Source organism: Vidua macroura, chromosome 6, assembly GCF_024509145.1.
Source record: "Vidua macroura isolate BioBank_ID:100142 chromosome 6, ASM2450914v1, whole genome shotgun sequence".
In the NCBI taxonomy this organism is placed as follows: Eukaryota; Metazoa; Chordata; class Aves; order Passeriformes; family Viduidae; genus Vidua; species Vidua macroura.
In genome coordinates this window covers 40282905-40302446 of record NC_071576.1, presented here as the reverse complement: position 1 = coordinate 40302446, position 19542 = coordinate 40282905, and the positions used below count along the sequence as shown (strand labels likewise).

Genomic DNA, 19542 nt, shown 5'->3' with positions numbered 1-19542 from the left:
TCAGAACTCAGTGTCTTTCTTAAAGACAACTTTATAGTTAAGCAAAAGTTATTTGGCTCAAGCCAGGGTAGCTGCTTGTGATATATAGAAGTGCACATTCCTATGGACTGCCAAAACATGTGACGGGTGCCTAGAAACAAACCACTGAGTTTTGAAGTGCTTGTGAGCAGAGACATTCCTCGCTTTCCAGTCTTTGGGCCAACTACAGAGAGACCATTTCATATGGAAAAGCAGTTCTGGTTATTCATTAAAAACATACCAGTGCAAATTCTCAGACCCTAGTGTTTGAGAAAGGCTTTGTATGTGCCTCCTTTAGTCCAAAAGATTTCAGGACTGGTCTTGGGCAAGTGATTTAATTTCTGTGTTTCTGGCTACAGTTTGACTGCTCATTCCTGCTGCCATCCCTGCAGCCCAAGGCATGGGCACCAATCTGGGTAAAAGGCTATCTACATGCATGGACCAATACTATGATAACTAAGCAGCTTTTTTTTTTTTTTTTTTTTTTTTTTTTTTTTTTTTTTTTTTGGATTATTTTTAACCCAGTTCACCTTTCTTCTTCAGCTCATGGCCTATGAACAGCCTTGTCAGTACAGCTAGGACTGGGTGGCCATGGCAGCACCCACTGACCACAGAACAGGAAATCCTAAAGACACCACTGCCTTGGAGATACAGGTGCTAAAGCTGGTTCCCTGGCTCATTGCTGCCAAGGGAAAGGCCTGGCTTTCCTCCTCTCCCCTGACAGCATGGTCCCACCACCACCTCCTTTTGCTGATGTTGGCAGTTGCTGGGTTAGGCATGCAGCTCAGAGAGGGCAGCCCAAAGGACTGTGACTGCTGCAGTGGCTCTAGCTACCTGCAGCATCATGGCATCTCTCTACCATCAGACCATACCCTCAATTGCCTGTACAGCTCTACAGCATTCTCAGGAAGGGCTCCATACACTATTCTAAACCCCAGACAGGATCATCCCTCCCTCCCCACTGTCCCTAACAGTGCCTTTTCTTGCTCTCTTGTTAGTACCAGAGCTGCTTGTGGCCACAGCATGGGCCAGCTCAGCCCTTCAGAAAGTGACACAACTGCCAAGCCTGGAGAAGAGATTAAAGGGTAGAAGGTTGCACCCAGAAGTTTCTTGCTTACCAGTTGAACTCAGCACTATTCATCAGCCTCCTTGGAGAATTGTTCATTAGGCTCAATCCAGTGAAACTCATAACTTCAAGGAGAGCACTGCATTGCTAAAGGATTCATATTCTTCTACCAATAACAGTGGAAGACTCATATAGCATGATGAGGAAAAATACCCAGCACTACTGGGTGAAGGTCATCACCGCTTCTATTGTACAGCAGAAATAAAAACACAAGCTGCAGCTCGGCACAGTTATGTGCTCTTCAGAGAGCTCTTCCCTTGCACCTCATTCAGAGCCTGTCCCACCCTGCTACAGTAATTTGTAACTATGGGCTTCTGGCCGAGTTTCCTTCTCAGTCATGTAATTTCCTTTTCTTTTGTGTGCCATTTTCAGATTTTCAAAGGGAAAAGTTTGTGTTCTGCTTCACTATCCAATAACCTATGAATGTGGAAATGTCCCTGATTTTGGTGTTGCTTATTAACAGAATTTTTAATGCTAAAAGATGTTTATCAGGTAGTGACACACTGACTGAGAGCATCAGCACTGTGATCCACAAATTTGAATCTTTTCTGTGTGCCAGAGAAATGTGGCATGGGCAATAGCAGTAGAATTTTCCTTTCTACTGGCAACTGAGCAACCTTTCCTGGAGGAAGATGAAGTTTGGCCCAAGCAACTAGCTTCTCAGAGCTTGGGAAGCAACTGCCTCTTGATATTGATGTGGTTACATATGATGTTGACAATCTTGAATGAGAGAATACTCAGTAATGTCAAGGCTGCTGTGTGCTACAGCTTGCAGAAGACCCCGAATGCTTTCCTACCTTTCCTTAGGCACCCTGTTAAAGACAGCCAGGCATCCCCCACCACCCCACCTCCAAGCACAGGTCCTGACTTCCACACTCTTTGCAGTGTTGTGCCTGAGACACTGGGTGTTTTTAGGTAAACTCATTCCACAAAATAAATCCAGACTTTTCTGATGCAGGGATCAGAATTTGCAGCTGACAGATGTACCTGCCAGCTCCCAGCACCAGAGCTCTGAAGACCATTTAACTGAAGCTTGATTCAGTTTTACCCACTTTTGCAAGCATTATTTTTTATACCATTTGCTAAAAGTTCAGTGTCAGTAGAAGAAACTTTTTGCCTCTGCAGAATATCTAGCATTTCATAGAGGAACAGATTTGACAGTATACTAGAAAGTCAACACTTAATTAGACAGTCATTCTGTCAACACCTAATCAGACAGTCATTCTGAACTGATGTTGCCATTTGTAAAGTTTTATTCTGAGAGCCTGTCAGACAGAGGAGAATTGCTGTGGGTGGTGGAGTGGGGTCTGAATGTACTTATTAAAAAAATAATTAATTCTACATCTTCTTAATAAGTGAGTAGGCAGCTTGTTGAAGAAGGGAAGCCTTTTCAAGCCCCAAAGGTAACGTTTTTGCAGAGAGAGTACAAATTTGCACCATCTTTCTTCCATAATTTGTTTCTATATAGAAAATATACAAAATCTTCTTTATGGGGATCTTATCTCCTGATGGGATGGGTTGATCTTGGCTGGACACCAGGTGTCCACCAGAGCAGTCTATCACTCACCTCCTCAACCACACAGTGGAAAGAAAATACAATGACTAAAAGCTCATGGCTTGAAATAAGACAAGGAAAGATGACTCACCAATTACCATCATGGGCAAAACTGACCCAGCTTGGGAAAATTAGCTTATTACCAATCAAACCAGAGAAGGATAATGGGAAATAAAAACTAAATATTAAAACCCCTTCCCCCACCCCTCCCTTCTTCTGGGCTGAAATTTACAGGGAATGGGGCTGCAGTCAGTTCATCACACATTTTTTTCTTCTGCTCCTTCCTTCTTAGGGGGAGTACGCCTCACATTCTTCCCCTGCTCCACTGTGGGGTCCCTCCCACAGGCTTCAGTTCTTCACAAACTGCTCTTGTGCAGGTCTCCTGCAGGGTCTCAAGTCCTGCCAGCATACCTGCTCCAGTGTGGGTTCTTCTCTCCACAGCTCTTGCCAGGAGCCGATTTCCAGTGTGAGCTTCCCAAAGGGTCACAGCCTGATTTGAGCATCCACCCACTTTGGTGTGGGGTCCTTCAGAGGGCAAAAGTAGGTATCTGCTACACCATGGACCACCATGGGCTGAAAGGACACACCTTGTCTCACCATGGTGTTCTTCACAGGCTGCCTGGAATCTCTGCTCTGGCACTTGGAGCACCTCCTCCCCTCCTTTTTCAATTGACCACGGTGTCTGGAGAGCTGTTTCTCTCATATACTCTCACTCCCCTCTCTGGCTGCAATTGCTGTTGCAGCTTTTCCTTCCCTTTTTAAATGTGTTATCACAGTGGCTGGTGGGCTTGGCCTTGGCCAGCACCAAGTCCAGCTTGGATCTGGCTGGAGTTGGCTCTGTCAGACATAGGAGAAGTTTCTGGCAGCCTCTCACAGAAGACACCCCTGTAGCCTCCTCACTACCCACACCTTGCCACACAAACCCAACACACCTGACTATTAAACATATCAAGGCGACTGGCACACATTAAAACAAGGCAACTCCCTCTCAATAAATTAGCACGCCTGTGTTTACAGGAAGACGTAATAGCTGTTATTTATATTGCATTTACATATTTAATTTTCTTTACAAATAAAAGCTTTATGTCTCCCTTTGAGCCTCCCCTTGTAGCCTTTGACTACAGTAGCTACAACTAAACTATTACTCCAATTTAGCCTGGCATTCAGTGTGCATTTGTATTACTCATTTGATTTTTATTGCTTTTTTAGTTATTATTTTTCCTCTTGGTTCATTCATCAATCATATTTACAAACCCATTGTTGCACTTACTGCCAGTTGAGTGTTCTCACACATTTCAGCACACAGAGAGAAACTGCAAACTAGGGCAGCTCTATTAGGATCTCTAATATTTCCGAGGAGTCTGAAGGTGCTGACAGCTTATGGTCTTTCCAAGGCAAGTGCAAGTGCCTCAAAGTCCATCTATCTGCAATTACTGGAAGGGGTAAAATGACACCGCACGCTTTTCCTCTGAGAAGGAATCCTCTCCCCAGAGGTTAGAAATGGGGAACAAAAAGCAAACTTCTGTTGGAGATCTGAGGACTGATACTCATTTGAACTTCAGAATAATCATCTGTGCCACACTGGCTGGTTTTACAAAAAGAGCTCATTTTGAAGCTGAGTTGATTACCTTCCTTGTTGTTCTGCTAGGCAATTTAAGTTAAGTGATACATCAAGACCTAACCCTGAAGTTCTGCCACACCACAATGCTCAGTGAGAGCAGTAGAAGCAGCTCAAGGATGGCAGGAGCAGGCCTCTATTTCGCTTGGGCTATATACTTTTTTACTTTTTGTCCTCACTCAATTTTTCTCTTCTTTATACCAACTTTGTATAGTAGGCACTTCAGAGTGGAGAGTATCAAGAGAGAATTTATTCCTCAGGACAGCAGAAAATGGTGTTTCTCAGGGCTACAGAAAATGGGAAGTAGTTCCAAGAATCCAATCCGGCACATTGTCACCACAGCCCTGTTTGCATACAAGTCCATTGTCAAAACTGAAGGAACTGGAAAATTATGGCTATTTATCCATTCCTCTCTTTACCCCCCGTTGTGCCTCTTTTGGCAAAGCAGCTGAAGAGTTTGCATTGTTTCAAATTTCATGCTTGCAGATGGTTTTTATTTAGAATTTGTTTTATTGGTGAGACATGCTTCCTCTGTTTATTAAATTGTGCCTACTTTTTGTCATCTCTCATGTTGCCCGCAATTTCTGCGCAGAGCTCGAGGGTAGGGTTTGTTGTTACTGTTGCTGATGGGTGGGTTACTTTCTGGGGGGGTAATCTGAAATATGATCGAGCTCCAAGCGCCGGGGAAACAGCGCGTCTTCTCATTCACTTTTTCCCGCTAAGAGCATGAGGCTCCCGACGGCCGGGCAGAGGAGCGGGGTGCTGCCGGGGGAACAGGCGCCCGGCCCGGGGCAACTCCGCCTCTGGCCCTGGCCGGCGGGGGAGCCCCGGGGCACGGCCGCGGGCGGGGGTCACGTCTGGCCGCCGTGGCCCGGAGGCGGGCGGCCCCGAGGGCGCGGGCGGGCGGCCGGGTCCGGCTCCGCGGGGCGCCGCGGCGGCTGCCGGGCGGCGGCAGGTGGTGGCCGCGGCAGCGCCCGGGGGGGAGCCCGGCGGCTCGGCCGGGACGGACCCCTCGGTCGGCGGCTCCCCCCGCGCGGTGCCCGCGGGCCGTCCGGGCGGGTTTTGTCCTCCAGAGCCGCCCCGAGCCCCCGGCCGGCCGCGGGCGCTGATCGCCGGCGGCTCCGCGCGGAACTCGCAAGCTCCGGAGCAGGAGGTGGGAACGGTGGGCGGTTTGGGCTTGCTCGGCTTCTGCGTTTGTTTTTTGGTGTTTTTTTCCCCCCCCCTAGCTGTATGCGGCTTTTGGGGTTTGTTTTTAATTATTTTTTCCCCTCCTCTCTTCCCACCGCGGATATTTGGAAGGAAAGCGGGAATGCCGCGGGGGAGAGCCTCGGCGGGCCGGGCCGGGCCGGGCCGGACCGGGCGGGCCGGCGGCGCCTCCCCCCGGTTCGGGGGGTCCCCGGGCTCGGCCCCCGAACGCCCCTCTCTTCCGTTCTCCATGTCATTTCCTGTGCTAATAAGATGGTGGTCACGGCCGGGAGGGAGGGAGCCGCCGCTGCCGCCTCCGCCGAGCCCGGCCCGGCCCCGGGACCCGTCCTCGCCTGGGACTAGCCAGGGGGGCCGGCGGGGTGGGAGGGCGCAGCCAGCCGGGCTCCCCCCGCCCCTCCCGGGCGGAGCGGGCCCCCCGACGCCGAGGCGGGCTCCCCGCGCCCGCAGTGCCGAGGTGAGTCAGCCTCGCTGGTAGCCAAGGTGGCCACGAAAATGGCTGCGGAGCGCGGGGGGGAAACCCGTCCCAGCCCGGGGGGGAGGTCCGGCCGAAGGGTGCCCGCAGCGGGTGGGGCGGCGGCGGAGACCCGCGGGCACAGCTATCTCCCCCGCTTCCCCCCCCTTGTCGCTTTCCCCCCCTCGGGGCGGGCTGCGCGGGGCCCGGCCCGTCCCCGCCGCTCCCGCCGCGCCGCTCCCGCCCGCGCCGCGGCTGCGCCCGCGCGCCCCCCGCCCCGCCCGCGGCCGCCAGCGGGGCCGGCGACTGACGCGGCCGGCGGCCAATGGGCGGCGGGGGCGGGCGGGCGCGCGCCACATTGGAACGCGGGGCGGGGCGGCGCGGGGCACTCCCGGGCGGCGGCCGCGGGACACGGGCACCCCCCCGGGGACACGGGCACCCCCATGCGGGACACGGGCACCCCCCCGGGGACACGGGCACCCCCGTGCGGGACAAGGGCACCCTGCCCCCATGCGAGACACGGGCGCCCCAAGGGGACACGGGCACCCCCGTGCGGGACACGGGCACCCCTCCGGGGACACGGGCACCCCGTCTGCGGCATCGCTCGCGCCCCGTGCACAGACCCAGGGCAGAGCTGCCTTGCGCCGCTCAGCCGGGATGCTCTCTTAACTCTCGCAGAAAAACTCCAAATGCATCTTCTTGGGCCTTCTTCCCTCTGTGGGTTTGTTTTTTTTTTTTTTTTTTTTTTTAACTTACAGAATTTCTCAAGTTTCTTTGCAAATGGTGCTATATCGCTTCCATTTCAGAGAGAAATGGAAGATACCTCCAGAGTCCCCTTTTCAGATCTCTAAAAAAATAAAAACAAAACGAACTGGCCTGTGGGCAAAACTGTTGGCTCACTGTTTTCTTCCTTTTTTTCCTGTGATTAAAGCCTCTCATAAGTGGGAGGAGAACTGGCAGAATCAGCTTAAAAAAATACCAGCCTAACTGTAAGATAGGATTGTTTTCCAGCACTGCAGGTGTGTGCAGCGGTTTGTTGATCAGCAAAGGAGCCCCAGCCCGAAATATCCAGCAGTCTCTTGGATCCGGTCCTGCCGGCAAGGTTTAACTCCCTGTGAGACTGGCAGAACACAAGCTCACTGCCTGGGTTGGGCTTCACATCCTCTAAATTTCCGTTTGTCTAATGACCAAGATTACAAGCAGTGAAAGTGGAAAGAGAAATGAGTCTCCTGACTTTCTAATGAATTGTGTATAAACCACTTTTGCTTTTGAAGTGCAAGCTGCAGTCAGAAACAAAAGTAGTGAGATGATGGATGTTTGCTTCTTGCAAGGGGTGCTTTTGGACCAAAGGTGCTCCTGCTCTAGAAGGAATAGTTTAGCACAGGGCTGAGTGCCAGGGAGCTCTTGAAATACATGCAGCCTGCAAAGAGTTAAATGTTGGCGTGGCCAAGGACTGTGTTAGCAAAGGAGGGGTTGGCTGCTGGAGCCACTCACCAGGGAGGATTTGAGGTAGCCATGGGAGATGCTGAAGTTTGGATCTTGGCTGAATGCTGAATTGACCGATCTCACTACGGCATGCAGTAGCAGGACCAGGGCGAGTTGTTTTTCTCCCGTGCCCAGGAGTCATGTCAAAGGCTGCTGCTCCTTCCAGCTGTTTGTGGAGCATGAAGGAGTTCCTGAGGCTCCTGACTCAGTGTGGTCTTTGGTGCAGAGCTCTCTGGTTTTGGGATACTGGCCTGTTGTTCCTCTAGCATCTTTGGGGACCATGCATGAAGCATGGTGCTTTCTGGCACAGTTTGTGGGGGATTCTCAATATCAGCCTTATTGCTCACTGATAGCAATTGCTTGCGCTTTTTTAACAACTAAAGGGGAGTATTGTGAGGATAGGACCTGATTTTAAATAATGAGGGCAAAAGCAAGGACTTCTTTGAAACCTGATATTTTATGAACTGATGGAAGGTCCATCTTACTGGGATGGGATGGGGGCAGCTTGTTGATCGTATTCCTTGCTGGAAAGTGATGGAACTGCTTGAAATTGGTAGGAGCAGTGTAAAGGTTGTGAACAGTGCATGAGGAGCCTGAAGCAGGAGGGCTCCTGCACTGCAGCAGACTGGCTTTACGATCAGGGAGCTACAGGCATTGTGGGGAGTGGAAGTTGCCACTCTGAGTCAGGAATCAAAGTGTGTATATCAATGAGAAATACAACAAGCCTAGGCAAGAGAGGTCTTTTTGTAGAGAGTGCCACGTACACTTTATCCTTCTGTGGTTTTTTTTTTTTTTTTAATATTATTTTTTTCTTTTCATAACTTCTTTCTCATGCTGGTTAATTCCCAAGTGGAGTTGTGGGGTTTTAAGTATTTTTTTCCCCATGTCCATTTATGCAAGATACGTATATGCTTCTACCTAACTCTTTATTCTTAAAATTGCTGTTAGCAGGGCCTGTCCCTTGGTGCTACTAAACCATTTCCAGAGCTCTTAAAATGCTGCCTAATATTTGTGACATTTTGGGGTAGCATATTTAAAATCATTACTGCCAATCTGGTGGTGTTACATGGATGTGAAAATTTGCACAGAGAAACTAAATGTAGTCCCAAAGACAAAATGGTTTGGGTTTGTTTTTTTGTTTGATAGCCAAGTAGTAATGCTATAGGTTAACTTGGGGACCTTCAGAACAAAGAAATAAGCTGCTAAAACTTGATGTGAAGACTGGACCAGTGAGAAGTAGTGACTTGTTTCCAGTGGAGTGAGTCCACGTGGGAACTTCTGATGACTCCTCTGGAATATGTATACCTGAGACCTGTGGTTTTCCTAAGTAAAGCCAAAACAAGCAAATATCGCTTTTATTCTTCAGTTTGCATTGCAGCTTTCTGGCATTTTAAGAAATCTGGAGTCAGCTGGATACACATCCGGGTTTGCTTGATGTATCTTCTTGCGTCAGTGCTGTGTTGCCTGATCTGTTCTCTCCCCTGAGCACAGACCCTCCAGACCCTGGGGCTGAGAGCTGCTTGAGGCAGCAGCATAGCCAGTGAAGGGAGTCAGCACGTGCAATATCCGCTGGCATTGAGCAAGTGGCAGAATTCCTGCTGGCCGGCAACTGGGCAGCCCTGCTGTGGGATGCTGGCTTTGCTGCTTCACGTTTCAGCCCTTGTCATGCTGTGGCGTTTCTCATTGTAACTGACTGTATTGCGCTCCTGCCTGAGGCTTTCTTGTAGTGGGTGAAGTTTCTTAGACCACAGCTCTTGTGCAGCTGCAGGCAGTTTTAGTGCCTCCTGTTGCACTGATGCCTCTGCATTAGTGGAGTAAAGAAGGCTTTAATTTCACAGGGTTTTCTGTTCTCCCTGTGACCTCTTCTATGCTACCAAAGGTGTTTTTAAATAAAGCCTCTAGAGAAATGTTCCTTGTAAAGCTACATAGTAAAATGTGGCTTTTCAGGAATTCCTCCTAGTTAAACTTGTTTGTGCAAGTGGATTCCAATAGCAAGTCCTACCGCCCTAAGAAAGGCAGAGGACAAGGTGAGAGGTTCATGCAGTCCTGTATGGCATCTTTGGAAAGAAGATGAGGGAAAAGGAAAGGGAATAATTTTGCAGGTACAAGAGGCCAAAAGCAATGGAAAACAGAGCAATCCTGTGGCATTTTTGAAAGGCAGTGGCAGCCAAGGTGGATGGACAAGAAACCTGGTCCATCCAGGAGGAGGGCCACACAAGCATGCCATGCTGGAGAAGTTTTTCTTTTTAATGCACACCATGAGAGACAATGCTGATAGAAAAGACTGGGAGAATTGAGAGCCAAAAAGCAGAGATGAAGGAGAAAATTTTGACTTGGCAACTAGAATGATGTTTTCCATGTGGGTTTTTAGATGTTTGGTCACTGTCCACTACACCTAGGCTTTGAAGTTCAGCTAGAATTGAAGGTGGTACTAGCACAAGCATTTTTCCAACTTCCATCCCGAGCTTTTCACATAAGTGCAAGAGCATATGTTTCTGCAGAGACAGTCAATTCAAAAAAATATTGACACTTAAAGCTTTGCTGTTGTGTTTCTTGGTCATGGCTCCATTTGTGGGGGCATGATAATTGTATCCTTCAGAGCTGTTACTGAAAGGGCATTTCTCTCTGCAAGGCTGGAAGGCAGTACTCGGGCTCAGAACAGTTCCTCTGCAGTTAGAAGGTAAAAGCATTATAGATATAATTTAAGGTTTAAGCTGCAGAAACTGGCAGCCTCTAGCAGTCAATCAGTAATGCGTACTGCAGAGCTGTTTCAACGCAGTCCCTCACTCATGGTGAGCTGTCAGTAAGGGGCCTGTGAGAAGGATCTGTCATAAGCCAAGTTGTCCAATTTGAGCATGCTCTGATAAATGGCTTCCTTTCTCTGCCCCCTTTCTTCTCCCTTCCTCAGGCTTTGGCTTTTCAGCAAGGCTTTTCCTTTGCCTGTAGTGACTTGTCCCAGAGGAGGGGTTGCTGTTCTAAAGTCTTGGCATCAAGCCCTACTGGGACTGCCACTCCCAGCGCTTGCCTTGCTGCCTGTGCTGCTGTCAGCTGGGGCTGGCTTCTGCCTATGGAAACCTGGCTGTGGGTAGTGGGGAGATGTATAAGGACAGAGTGGCAAAAGTTCATGGGAGGTGATTTGGGGGATTAACTCATGAAGCAGCTCTAGGGTTGCTGTAATTAGCTTCCCTGAGAGCCAGCAGTGCTCCTGCCTTGCGCAGTGGGAGCTGAGGCACTGAGCATCCTGTGCTGGTCCCCAAGCCAGGTCATCTCTGTGGGCTGCACGGCACTGGCTCCAGGCTCCTGACTATGGATCAGGGCGTCTGGGGAGCACAGCTCCAGTGGTCCTCCACTAACACCCTTTCAGAGTGTTTCAGAGTGTTGAAGGCTTCTAACTGGGGCTTGTATTGGTCAGGGCCATCAGTCATTTGCAGGCTGATAATCAATATTAAATATTTTCTAGTGCTTTCCTTTTTTAGTACAATGAAGCTCTATTTTGAAAATGTATCATATAAACTGCATCATAATATGCTAGGTGGAGTTGTGTGGACCTTCAGCTGTAGACTCTAAATTAAGTGTTCACAGCATCTTCCTTGGAAGATGTCCTAAGTTTGACCTAGTATGTTCCTCTTTACACCTTTCATTTGTACAAACCTTGACTTCCTCATGTCTATGTATATCAAGGTGATTTGCTGTTGTTTGGGTTTTTAAATTTCTTCTAATGCTGCTGGAGTACTTCATGTGGTCTGCTCTTTCTTTTGACTTGGAGACTCCTTGCTTGGAAATGCTAATAGGAATGCTAAATATGCCACAGTTTGCAGAATCCAGTCCTTTTATCAGTTCTGGGGAAATTAATGAAAACTCTTGGAAACTGACTGAGGGAAAAATCCATACTGATGACACAGAAGCATACTTTTATGAGCAATAAAATATGTTCTATAGTTGTCATGTTTCACACCTAGGCTTGCCGATTATCTTTTCTGGGATCAAATTAGTTCAATCAGCTAGAAGACTAGAAGTTTTTAAATTACTAATTTTCTTTTCCCTTTGTGATTGTAAAGACAACATTATTATACATGGTATTGTAAGTTGCTTTTTTCCTTGAAAATTCTACCTCAGGTGGGGAAGGGCTGGCTGCTATGTGGGTGTAGAGGTGCCTGACCCTCAGTGCAAAGTCCCACCAGCTAATGCTGCATTGCTGTTGCAAAGGTGGTAGCTCCAGAACAGCAGATCCACTATTGTGTCTCCTAGATGTGCTGAGACAGATGCTAATGTGTTCTCTCTAGCTGTAATGGAGTTAACTGGTGATTGGCTGGGTGTTTTTTTTCACCAGGTCTCATTACTTATCAGGTGTTGAGATGTTGCTTTTGAATTCTTCTAGGATAGTTGGTGAGTGTAGTCCCTTAGTGACTTGCACACATGACATTATTCTGACATGCTCCCTCTGCTTTTTGGACTGGAATTGAATGAGTTCTTGGGCTCTTTCTGTGCTTCCGCTAATCAGTGTTTTAAAAATATCCATAGTGTAAAGGACCAGGTATTTCTGTGCAACCCAGTACCTTTATGTAGAAGATGCACTTAAGGTTGCACATACAGACCAGAAATGCTTGGCCCCTGCTGGAAATTTTTTTCTAGTTAGCTGTGTTAGGATATACAGGGTCTGAACACCCCTCTCTCTGTATGGAAGAGAATGTGCAGATCAAATTGTGGTGGTGGTGAATTCAGCACACGGATATCTGGTTTCTTGGCAGATCTGACACTGGGAGTATCTGGACTGCTGCCTGTCACAAGGAAAAGGGGGTCGGTGTGACCCATGCTCAGCCACTACTCATCCAAGCCATGTAACATGAGTCCCTAACCTGTAGACAGATTTACCAGCTCTGAATAATGTCTGTTGTGCTGTGAGATCTTATCTTCCTAATGGCCTGCAAGAGGGTACAAATGAGGAGAAATAAATACTGCTCTTGCTTTTGCTTCCTCTGCATTTTATGGAACAGTTGATGTGTTCTCATTTGGCCTGCTGTGTTTGTTAGTGCTTTTAAAGGACTGAGCTAGTTTGTCAGAATTTTGGGAACAAGTGAAAGGAAGATCTGCTCCTACCTTCACATTATCTTCCACATACTCTTTCCCTTTCTGCTGAACAAGTAAAAAGAAAGGAGCTGCCTGTCATGTCCTGAAGTCCAACTAGAGTGAAACTACTGTAACAACCATATAGGAACTGCCCTGTAACATCCTTCCACAGAAACAGGCACCAACTAGATAAATGGTGCCAAAGCAGGATTTTAGCTTTGTTTTGCATCTGTACTCATAGGTCCCAACGGAATGGGGATTCCCCTGCACCTGAAACTGCCTGCCTAGAAGTATTGGTGCTCCAGAGGCTTTACAATTATACATTTGATTCCTGAAGCTTTTGAGTTGGGTGGTGGGAGGGAGCATTGTTCAATAACCAGGTGCCTCCTGGAAGTCCGGAGGTCTCTTGTAAGAGTGGAAGTTTTTCATCGGCCTTTGGGATAAAGAGCTTTGAGTTACGATTTGTAAGTGATAGTCTGCTCAAGACACTTTCTGTCATGTGACTGTATTGAGAGTGAAATCGTGTTTTGTGATTCCTGACAGAATCACTGGTGTATGTAAAGGCAAACCAGCACTTGGCTGTTGCTGTTGAGTGGGTTGTTGGTTTTGTGCAGGAAAAAGGAGCTCTGGCAAAATGCACTGAATTTTCTGAGTTGTTGGAGCAGTTTGATTTTAGTGCATAGCTTGGCCATGGCTCACAGACGTGTGTGCAAGCCTGTCCATCCATTTGGTCTTCTGACACAGCTAAACATTCACCAATGGAAGAAAAAGACAGCATGCCGCAGGTAATCTTTCTTTTTTAAAGAAAGGAAAAGCTGGAACTTCTGGAAGAGTGTTGAGTGGAAGGCCGTCTTTTTAGAAGATGGATGTGCTTTCAGAGGAGCTAATTTTGACACTAAGGAAATGTATGTAGAGCTGATTGCTGGCCAGGTGCCAGTGACTGAAGGGCACCGGAGGCTGAATGCCAGGTAGTGCTGGCACTTCAGCCCATGACGGTTGGGTTGCATGAATTATCCCTCTGCCTTCCAGCTAATTTTATCCTGTTGATTTTTCATGAATCATTTCCCATATCTGTGGGTTAGAAATTAAAGTGGAAGTTTGCTAGCCAGAATAGCCACATCTGCTATTTAGAAACCAATGTCTGGGGTTTGCTTCCTTCCCACCCCCACACCTTCCCTTTCCCTTTTTACCTCCATCATTGTTGAAATACATGAATCACTAGTGTTGCTCATCTAAAAAATTTTTAGGCTGACCAGCCTGCACAGGTGCGAGGGTGTTCTGGGTACATGCGACCTCACTGTGGGCAATGGGATGGCAGGCAGATGCTCAGTGCTATGTGGCAGGGTCCCAGGTGCACAGTGATGCTGGCAGGACCTGACCAGGGCATCTTGAATTTCCTGCACATGCTTTATAAAGCATTAAAGACATTCCAGTGTCTTTTCCCTCTCTTAACACAGCAGAAGAGCAGGAGTGTAACAGTGGCCCAGCCTCATGTGCCTACCAAACACTTCCTCTCTCCAGCTTTTTTGTCTGTCCATGAATGAGAGTAAAAAGTCATTTGGGCAATAAATTCACATCTCTGCTCCCCTTTGTTGAACTGTGTACCCTTGAGTGCTATTGGGGCTGACAGCTGGGCCAGCAGCAAAGGAAGGATAAGTTCATTATTCAGAAGTTGAGTGCTACAAGTCAGGATCCAGGGACTCACATGGGAATTGTGTAGCATGGGGCCCTGTCGTTGAGCAGTTTTGCTGGCAGCTGTGCTAAGGAAAAAAGCACATTCCTTTGAAATATAGTGAGCACTAGATGAGTGAGAGGAGGTCTCTAGCTTGCTCATGTTCACTTTTATTCAGTCTTGGTATATTGCAGCAAATGCAGGAGACTGAATGAATGATTGTGTTGGGATAGTTTTGAAAATTGCCAAGTGGATGGCCCAGGAAAATAAAAGCTGGGGAGCATGACACCAATCCTAGGTAAATATAAAATTATCCATGCCTGAAAATTGGTGTCATGGAAAGTGTTTTGTACTTCTTAAAAAGGTCTGATTTTGTTCTTGGAGAAGTTTACTGTTGGTTTAAAGAGACATCTCTAGATGTGATATGCAATTACATATAAAATGCAGCTAACTCAGCGTGTGAGGATCCAGTTAATATCCAGTGCCGGAGAATATCAATAAAATATATGTGGCTTAGGAAGTGAAGGCAGTGATTGATAGAGAACCAGCATCCAATAAATAAGCTGAAGTGGCAGTATAAACAGTAAGGAGGATGAAGGATACTCTTAAGGTTAAGGACAGTACTAGCACACTAATAAATCAACTGTTTGAGAATTGACTTTAAGATGAACATAGAAAATATCTTCTCAACATCAAAAGATCACGGTTTTGGCATTGCCACCTTAGATGAGGGGAGCAAATAATCCAGCTATTTTAAGCTAGAGCTTGATCATTTTACAGAAGAGTCTCTGCAACATGATATGTGGAGGCTGTGTTTTCAAAGAAGTAGACTTGATGACCCTTCTTGTCGGATAAGGGGAAGGGAGAAGCCAGTTCTTCCTGACACGTACTTAATGATGCAGAAGACGTGACTCATCAGTGGCAAACTGTGTAGATGAAGCATGTTTGGTGAATTGTAGCTGTTGATAGGGACAGGACAGTGTAATGCAGTTTGTTTGGTAAATGAGATTATTGAAACCGAATAATTTTCACACAGACAAGTGGAGATTTATGAACCTGGAAAGGCTTGTCTTGAACGTGATCTGTGAAGGGAGGCTGTGTCCTGAGCAGTCCCATGTGAGAACATGGGGGTCAGAATGGGCAGGTGGCCCTGGGGAGCTTTCTGTGCCAGGTCCTAGCAGGAAGAGACAGCCATGATTTTGGACACAAGCAGGATGGTAATGAATCAGGGTGAGGAGGTAGTTTTACATCTGTAAACCTTATATTTACTGCAGAATCAGTCTTATATCAGTGTGGCTTTCTAATGCCAGCATCTTGAAGTAATACAGAGAAAATTGGAAGAGTTACACAGAAGAATGATACAAGTTGTTGGAAAGCTAAGAAGATACTGCATGGGTACATATCCAGGGCTCTGCTATGTATGTGGTTTTATTCAGTGCTTATCACTATTGCTATCCATACACCTTTTGGTAGTGCCTTAAGGAAGAAGGCTTACAGCTGCCACTTAATTCTACTCTTATTCTGCCCTTAGGGAGAAAAATGGTAAAATAACATCTAGTTTTAGTACTGGGGCTTTGTGTCTGTTTGTTTTAACTTTATAAATGTAGGTATATATTTATGTTGAAGCCAGAGGCAAAGAAGTGCAACTGGTGTTTCTGACCAAAGATGGTGAGGTTTATTACAGCCATTAACCTGGGAAGCAATTCTTTCCAGTTGCTCAAAGCAGTGTCCCAGCATACTGGATATTTCAGCCTTTCCCATCTGGTTCCAGGGCCCTTTGAAAGAACCGTTGCCTGATGCCCAGAACTAAAACAAATCACATATGACTTGTCTGTGGTGGGGATTAACAACTGAGATAAACTCATGAAATATTGGCTTCTCTTCCTCTTGCTTGTCTCAGAGGTTTTGTCCTTTTTGTAGGCTAAAAGGAAAGGAGTGGGACATAAGGGGTGTTAGTCAGATTGTCTGAATTCTCATTTCTACCCTAAAACTGTGAATCTGTGAGATCAATGCAGGGAGCAGGAAAAACGAGAAGTTACCATGTATTTTAAAAATGCAAGTCACTTATGTATTCTTTCAGCTGCAGTACTTGCCTTGGTTCTGTGGCATGTTTCACTGTTTCAGAGGCTTTTAGGCTGCATAGGAGCTTTACATTGTCAGCATCCTGCTTGTTTGAGTCCTTACTCAACACTTAACATGGAAAAGTTGCATTGAGTAATACCTGCTTTACATAGGCTATGCTGATCCATGACAGTGCATGGACCAGCACATGGATGCTTTTCCTACTCTCTCTGAGATCAAGAAAGGGCAAATGCTCTGAGACCACAACACAGAATTTTGTGACAAATCTTGTAAAGTTATCAGTGTGTTTCATCTTCACTAGAAACCATCATAAAACAAACTTAAGACTGGTTCAGGGGTTATTTCAGAGGTTTTCTGTCTTCTTCCCCCTCTGAAACGTGTCTGAAGCAGACCATGGAGGGTTTTGATAACATGTTTTGCCAATGAATCATGTAAGAGTGACAGTGTGAACTCATCTCACATCCGTTTGAGTGTTCCAGGAGGAACAGGAGGAGTTTGAACAGGAGGAGTTCCAGGTTGGCAAACGAAAATTTCCCTGTTCCCAACTTATCTGCAGTGAGGATGGCCGTGGGAATTTGGTGCTGTGGCACCCCATCCCGTCATGTCAGTTGCTGGTCTTGGGCAAGTTAAAACCACTGGAAACTCTCAGCTCTCCCTGCTGTAAAACAGGTTTAAGTTTTCTTATTTTGAAGCTTACTCTCCAAGCTTCTTCAGAAAACTGCAGAAAAACTGGTGGTATTTCCAGGTATCTTACTTGTAGTCCTGACCTTCTTCAGTGTTTTCAGAATTTGAAACTCAAACAAAATATTTCATACTTCTGGTGAATTTATGGCTCCTGAGTGTAGTGGGGTAATTGACAATGAGTTAAACAAGTCCTCACCACAGCCCATGACTGCTCAAATCCTACATCATGTGTGACCTATAATTTTCACTAATTAAGTGTGAATTTGTGACTACTTCAGCGTGTTAACAGGTGTGCTGGCTTCATTCAACCTTGCTCTGTGGCCATCAGAGAAGAGCCCTGGCCTTGCAGCAGGCTGGGAGGCAGGTCACAGGGACTTGCCCTAGTGCCACCAGCCTTTGCTGTGCCGGGACACTGTTCCGCTGCACCCCCAGGTGGAGGACAGACTCACCCACAAAAATATTGTACTTTTGTGGAGAAAATGCTGTGGCAACCATCTAGGCAAAACCAATTTTCCCAGTGGAGCATTGGCTTATATCTGTCTGTGGACAGTGTTCATCCTCAGAGCAAGCTGGTTCTCCCTCTTACTTTGCGGGATCTTTGATCTTTCCGAGTTTGCGCTGGCTGTAAGCTTGAGCTGCATAGCCAGCTGGTACTTCAGAAAGTGACCTGAAGTGGTTGGCATGGCCAAGGACCTTGGTAAGGGCATTCACCTCCGGGAGAACGGTCAGCCTGGGTCTTCCACAGCTGTATGGGGGGCAGCTCAGAGCCTTGAATGCTGTGCTTTATTCCCTCTTCTCAGCTTGTCAGTACTATTTCTGGTAATAGTATGCAACTGTAGAAAAAGCATATGAAGTCATGTCCATCTTTCACCATGAGCCTGCACTTCAAAATGTGGCAAAAGCTATGCAAGATCTGCCTTAAAAGAAGAGGGAATGACCTCCAGAAGGTCAGCAGTGAGAAGCTGAGTGAAGGAGCTGTGTGCTGAGGAGGGGATGGATTCCTATATGGCTGTTTCACATGAAGGAATGTCCCAGTCTGGGAAACCTGCCAGTAAAATGTAAAATTAAAGCTCTGTTTTGGAGGCTGATCCATGCAAATAAGAGCCTGTGACTGTTAACTAATAATTACGAAAGTGGCAGTGATAAAGGCAGCATAATTGAGGACAGGAATTCACAGGTTCGTTCATGCTTAATCCCATTTGGAGGTTTTTCCCTTGCATTGGAGATTAATAGCTCAGATGTTCTTGTGTTTTCTACTTCCCTGATTTTGAGCAATATGGCAGAGCCACTGGATATCTTAAATTGTGTGTCATGCAGAAATGTGACAAGACCTTGCCTGCTTTGTAAAGAAAAGAGGAGGGGTTATGTGGCACTGCCTGTGAACCCAGGGATGATCCAGGGATGCTTCTTGGGATTTGTAGCAGTCATGCTGGTGTCCTGGGTTTGCCAAGGACCTCTGTGCACAACTGCCTTTGCTGCCCAAAGCACTTGATTTTGTGTGCAGACAGCACCTGGGTCATCACAGCATCCCTCTCACCAGGGATTGGCCTTGCTGACATGCTGCTAGGACGTTGCAGTAGGTGTGTGCCCACTGAATACTGGGAGGGCTAATGTTCTCGTAGGCACAGGGACATGTACAGGTGAGGCCAAGTACACCCTGGAAATTCTCTCAGCAATAACCAAGGAGCCTGCTGTGCTTATGCTTACATGCTGCTTCTCCACATCATCTGAAATCTTTAGAGGCTCTTCATATTTAGGTGCTAGAACAAACACAATTATAAAAACTGCCAAGAAAACCCCAAAACAATGAAGTGAAGGGAGTGAAAACGACAGAATGTGAACTAAACTCTTGTAGCTGTAGAAAGCCAAAGGGGGAGGAGAAATGGCAAGAAAGAGGAATTAATGAGCAGTGAAATTACAAAAAATTAAACACCTCTTTGAATACATCAGAAGCTAAAAGAGTCCTAAAAGCATGGTCATCGGCTGAAGTCTGGTACTGGAGAGGTTTCATATGTTTTTTTTCCTGGAACAAAAGCTAGAAGGTGGTACTAGTTACAGCAGCAGTATAATGTAGCAATAGCTTGGGAAATTAGCAAATAGCAGCTACCATAGCTGCTATTTGCAGTACATTTTAAAGTTTGCTATTCTGGCTTACTTGCATCCAGGGACTTTAAAAGGCCTGGCTGAGCAGTGCTCTCTGAGCCATAAATGCTAATTTAAAAATAATTTAAAAAAAAAACATGTATAATGAGTTAGATTTAAAAAAAGTTTGTCTATTACTCATAAGTGAGTAGGCCAATTTCAAGTTTAACTGGGCAAATTAAACTAGGCTACCCGCACTCGGATGTTCGCTTCCAGTAAAATAATGTAACAGCTGATATGGATCAGATTGATCATGAATTAAGGGGTTATTAATTGTAATAGTCAGTCTGTACAGGTTTTTTTAGATCATTCTTTTCTAACGTAGTATGATTTTCTGGTGTTGCTATAAAAACTGTTGGTAAGTCTAGCATGTTTAATGCACTGAAATTGTGCAACAAGTCATGGGAATAAATAGGTGGGATGATTCAGTGTGTCA

At 46.6% G+C, this 19542-nt stretch overlaps 1 protein-coding gene across 4 annotated transcripts in view; it reads left to right on the top strand.

Moving 5' to 3' along the window:
• The first annotated feature begins 5321 nt into the window (after positions 1-5321).
• Positions 5322-19542, top strand: part of PRDM11 (PR/SET domain 11) — a 49022-nt gene continuing 34801 nt past the window's right edge. For 3 of the 4 annotated variants that reach the window (XM_053981043.1, XM_053981041.1, XM_053981047.1), the window contains exon 1: positions 5322-5977. In XM_053981043.1, the coding sequence (XP_053837018.1) occupies positions 5627-5977 (351 nt within the window). In that variant the 5' untranslated portion in view covers positions 5322-5626. The remainder of the gene's footprint in view (positions 5978-19542) is intronic. The other variant, XM_053981042.1, reaches the window with a different exon arrangement.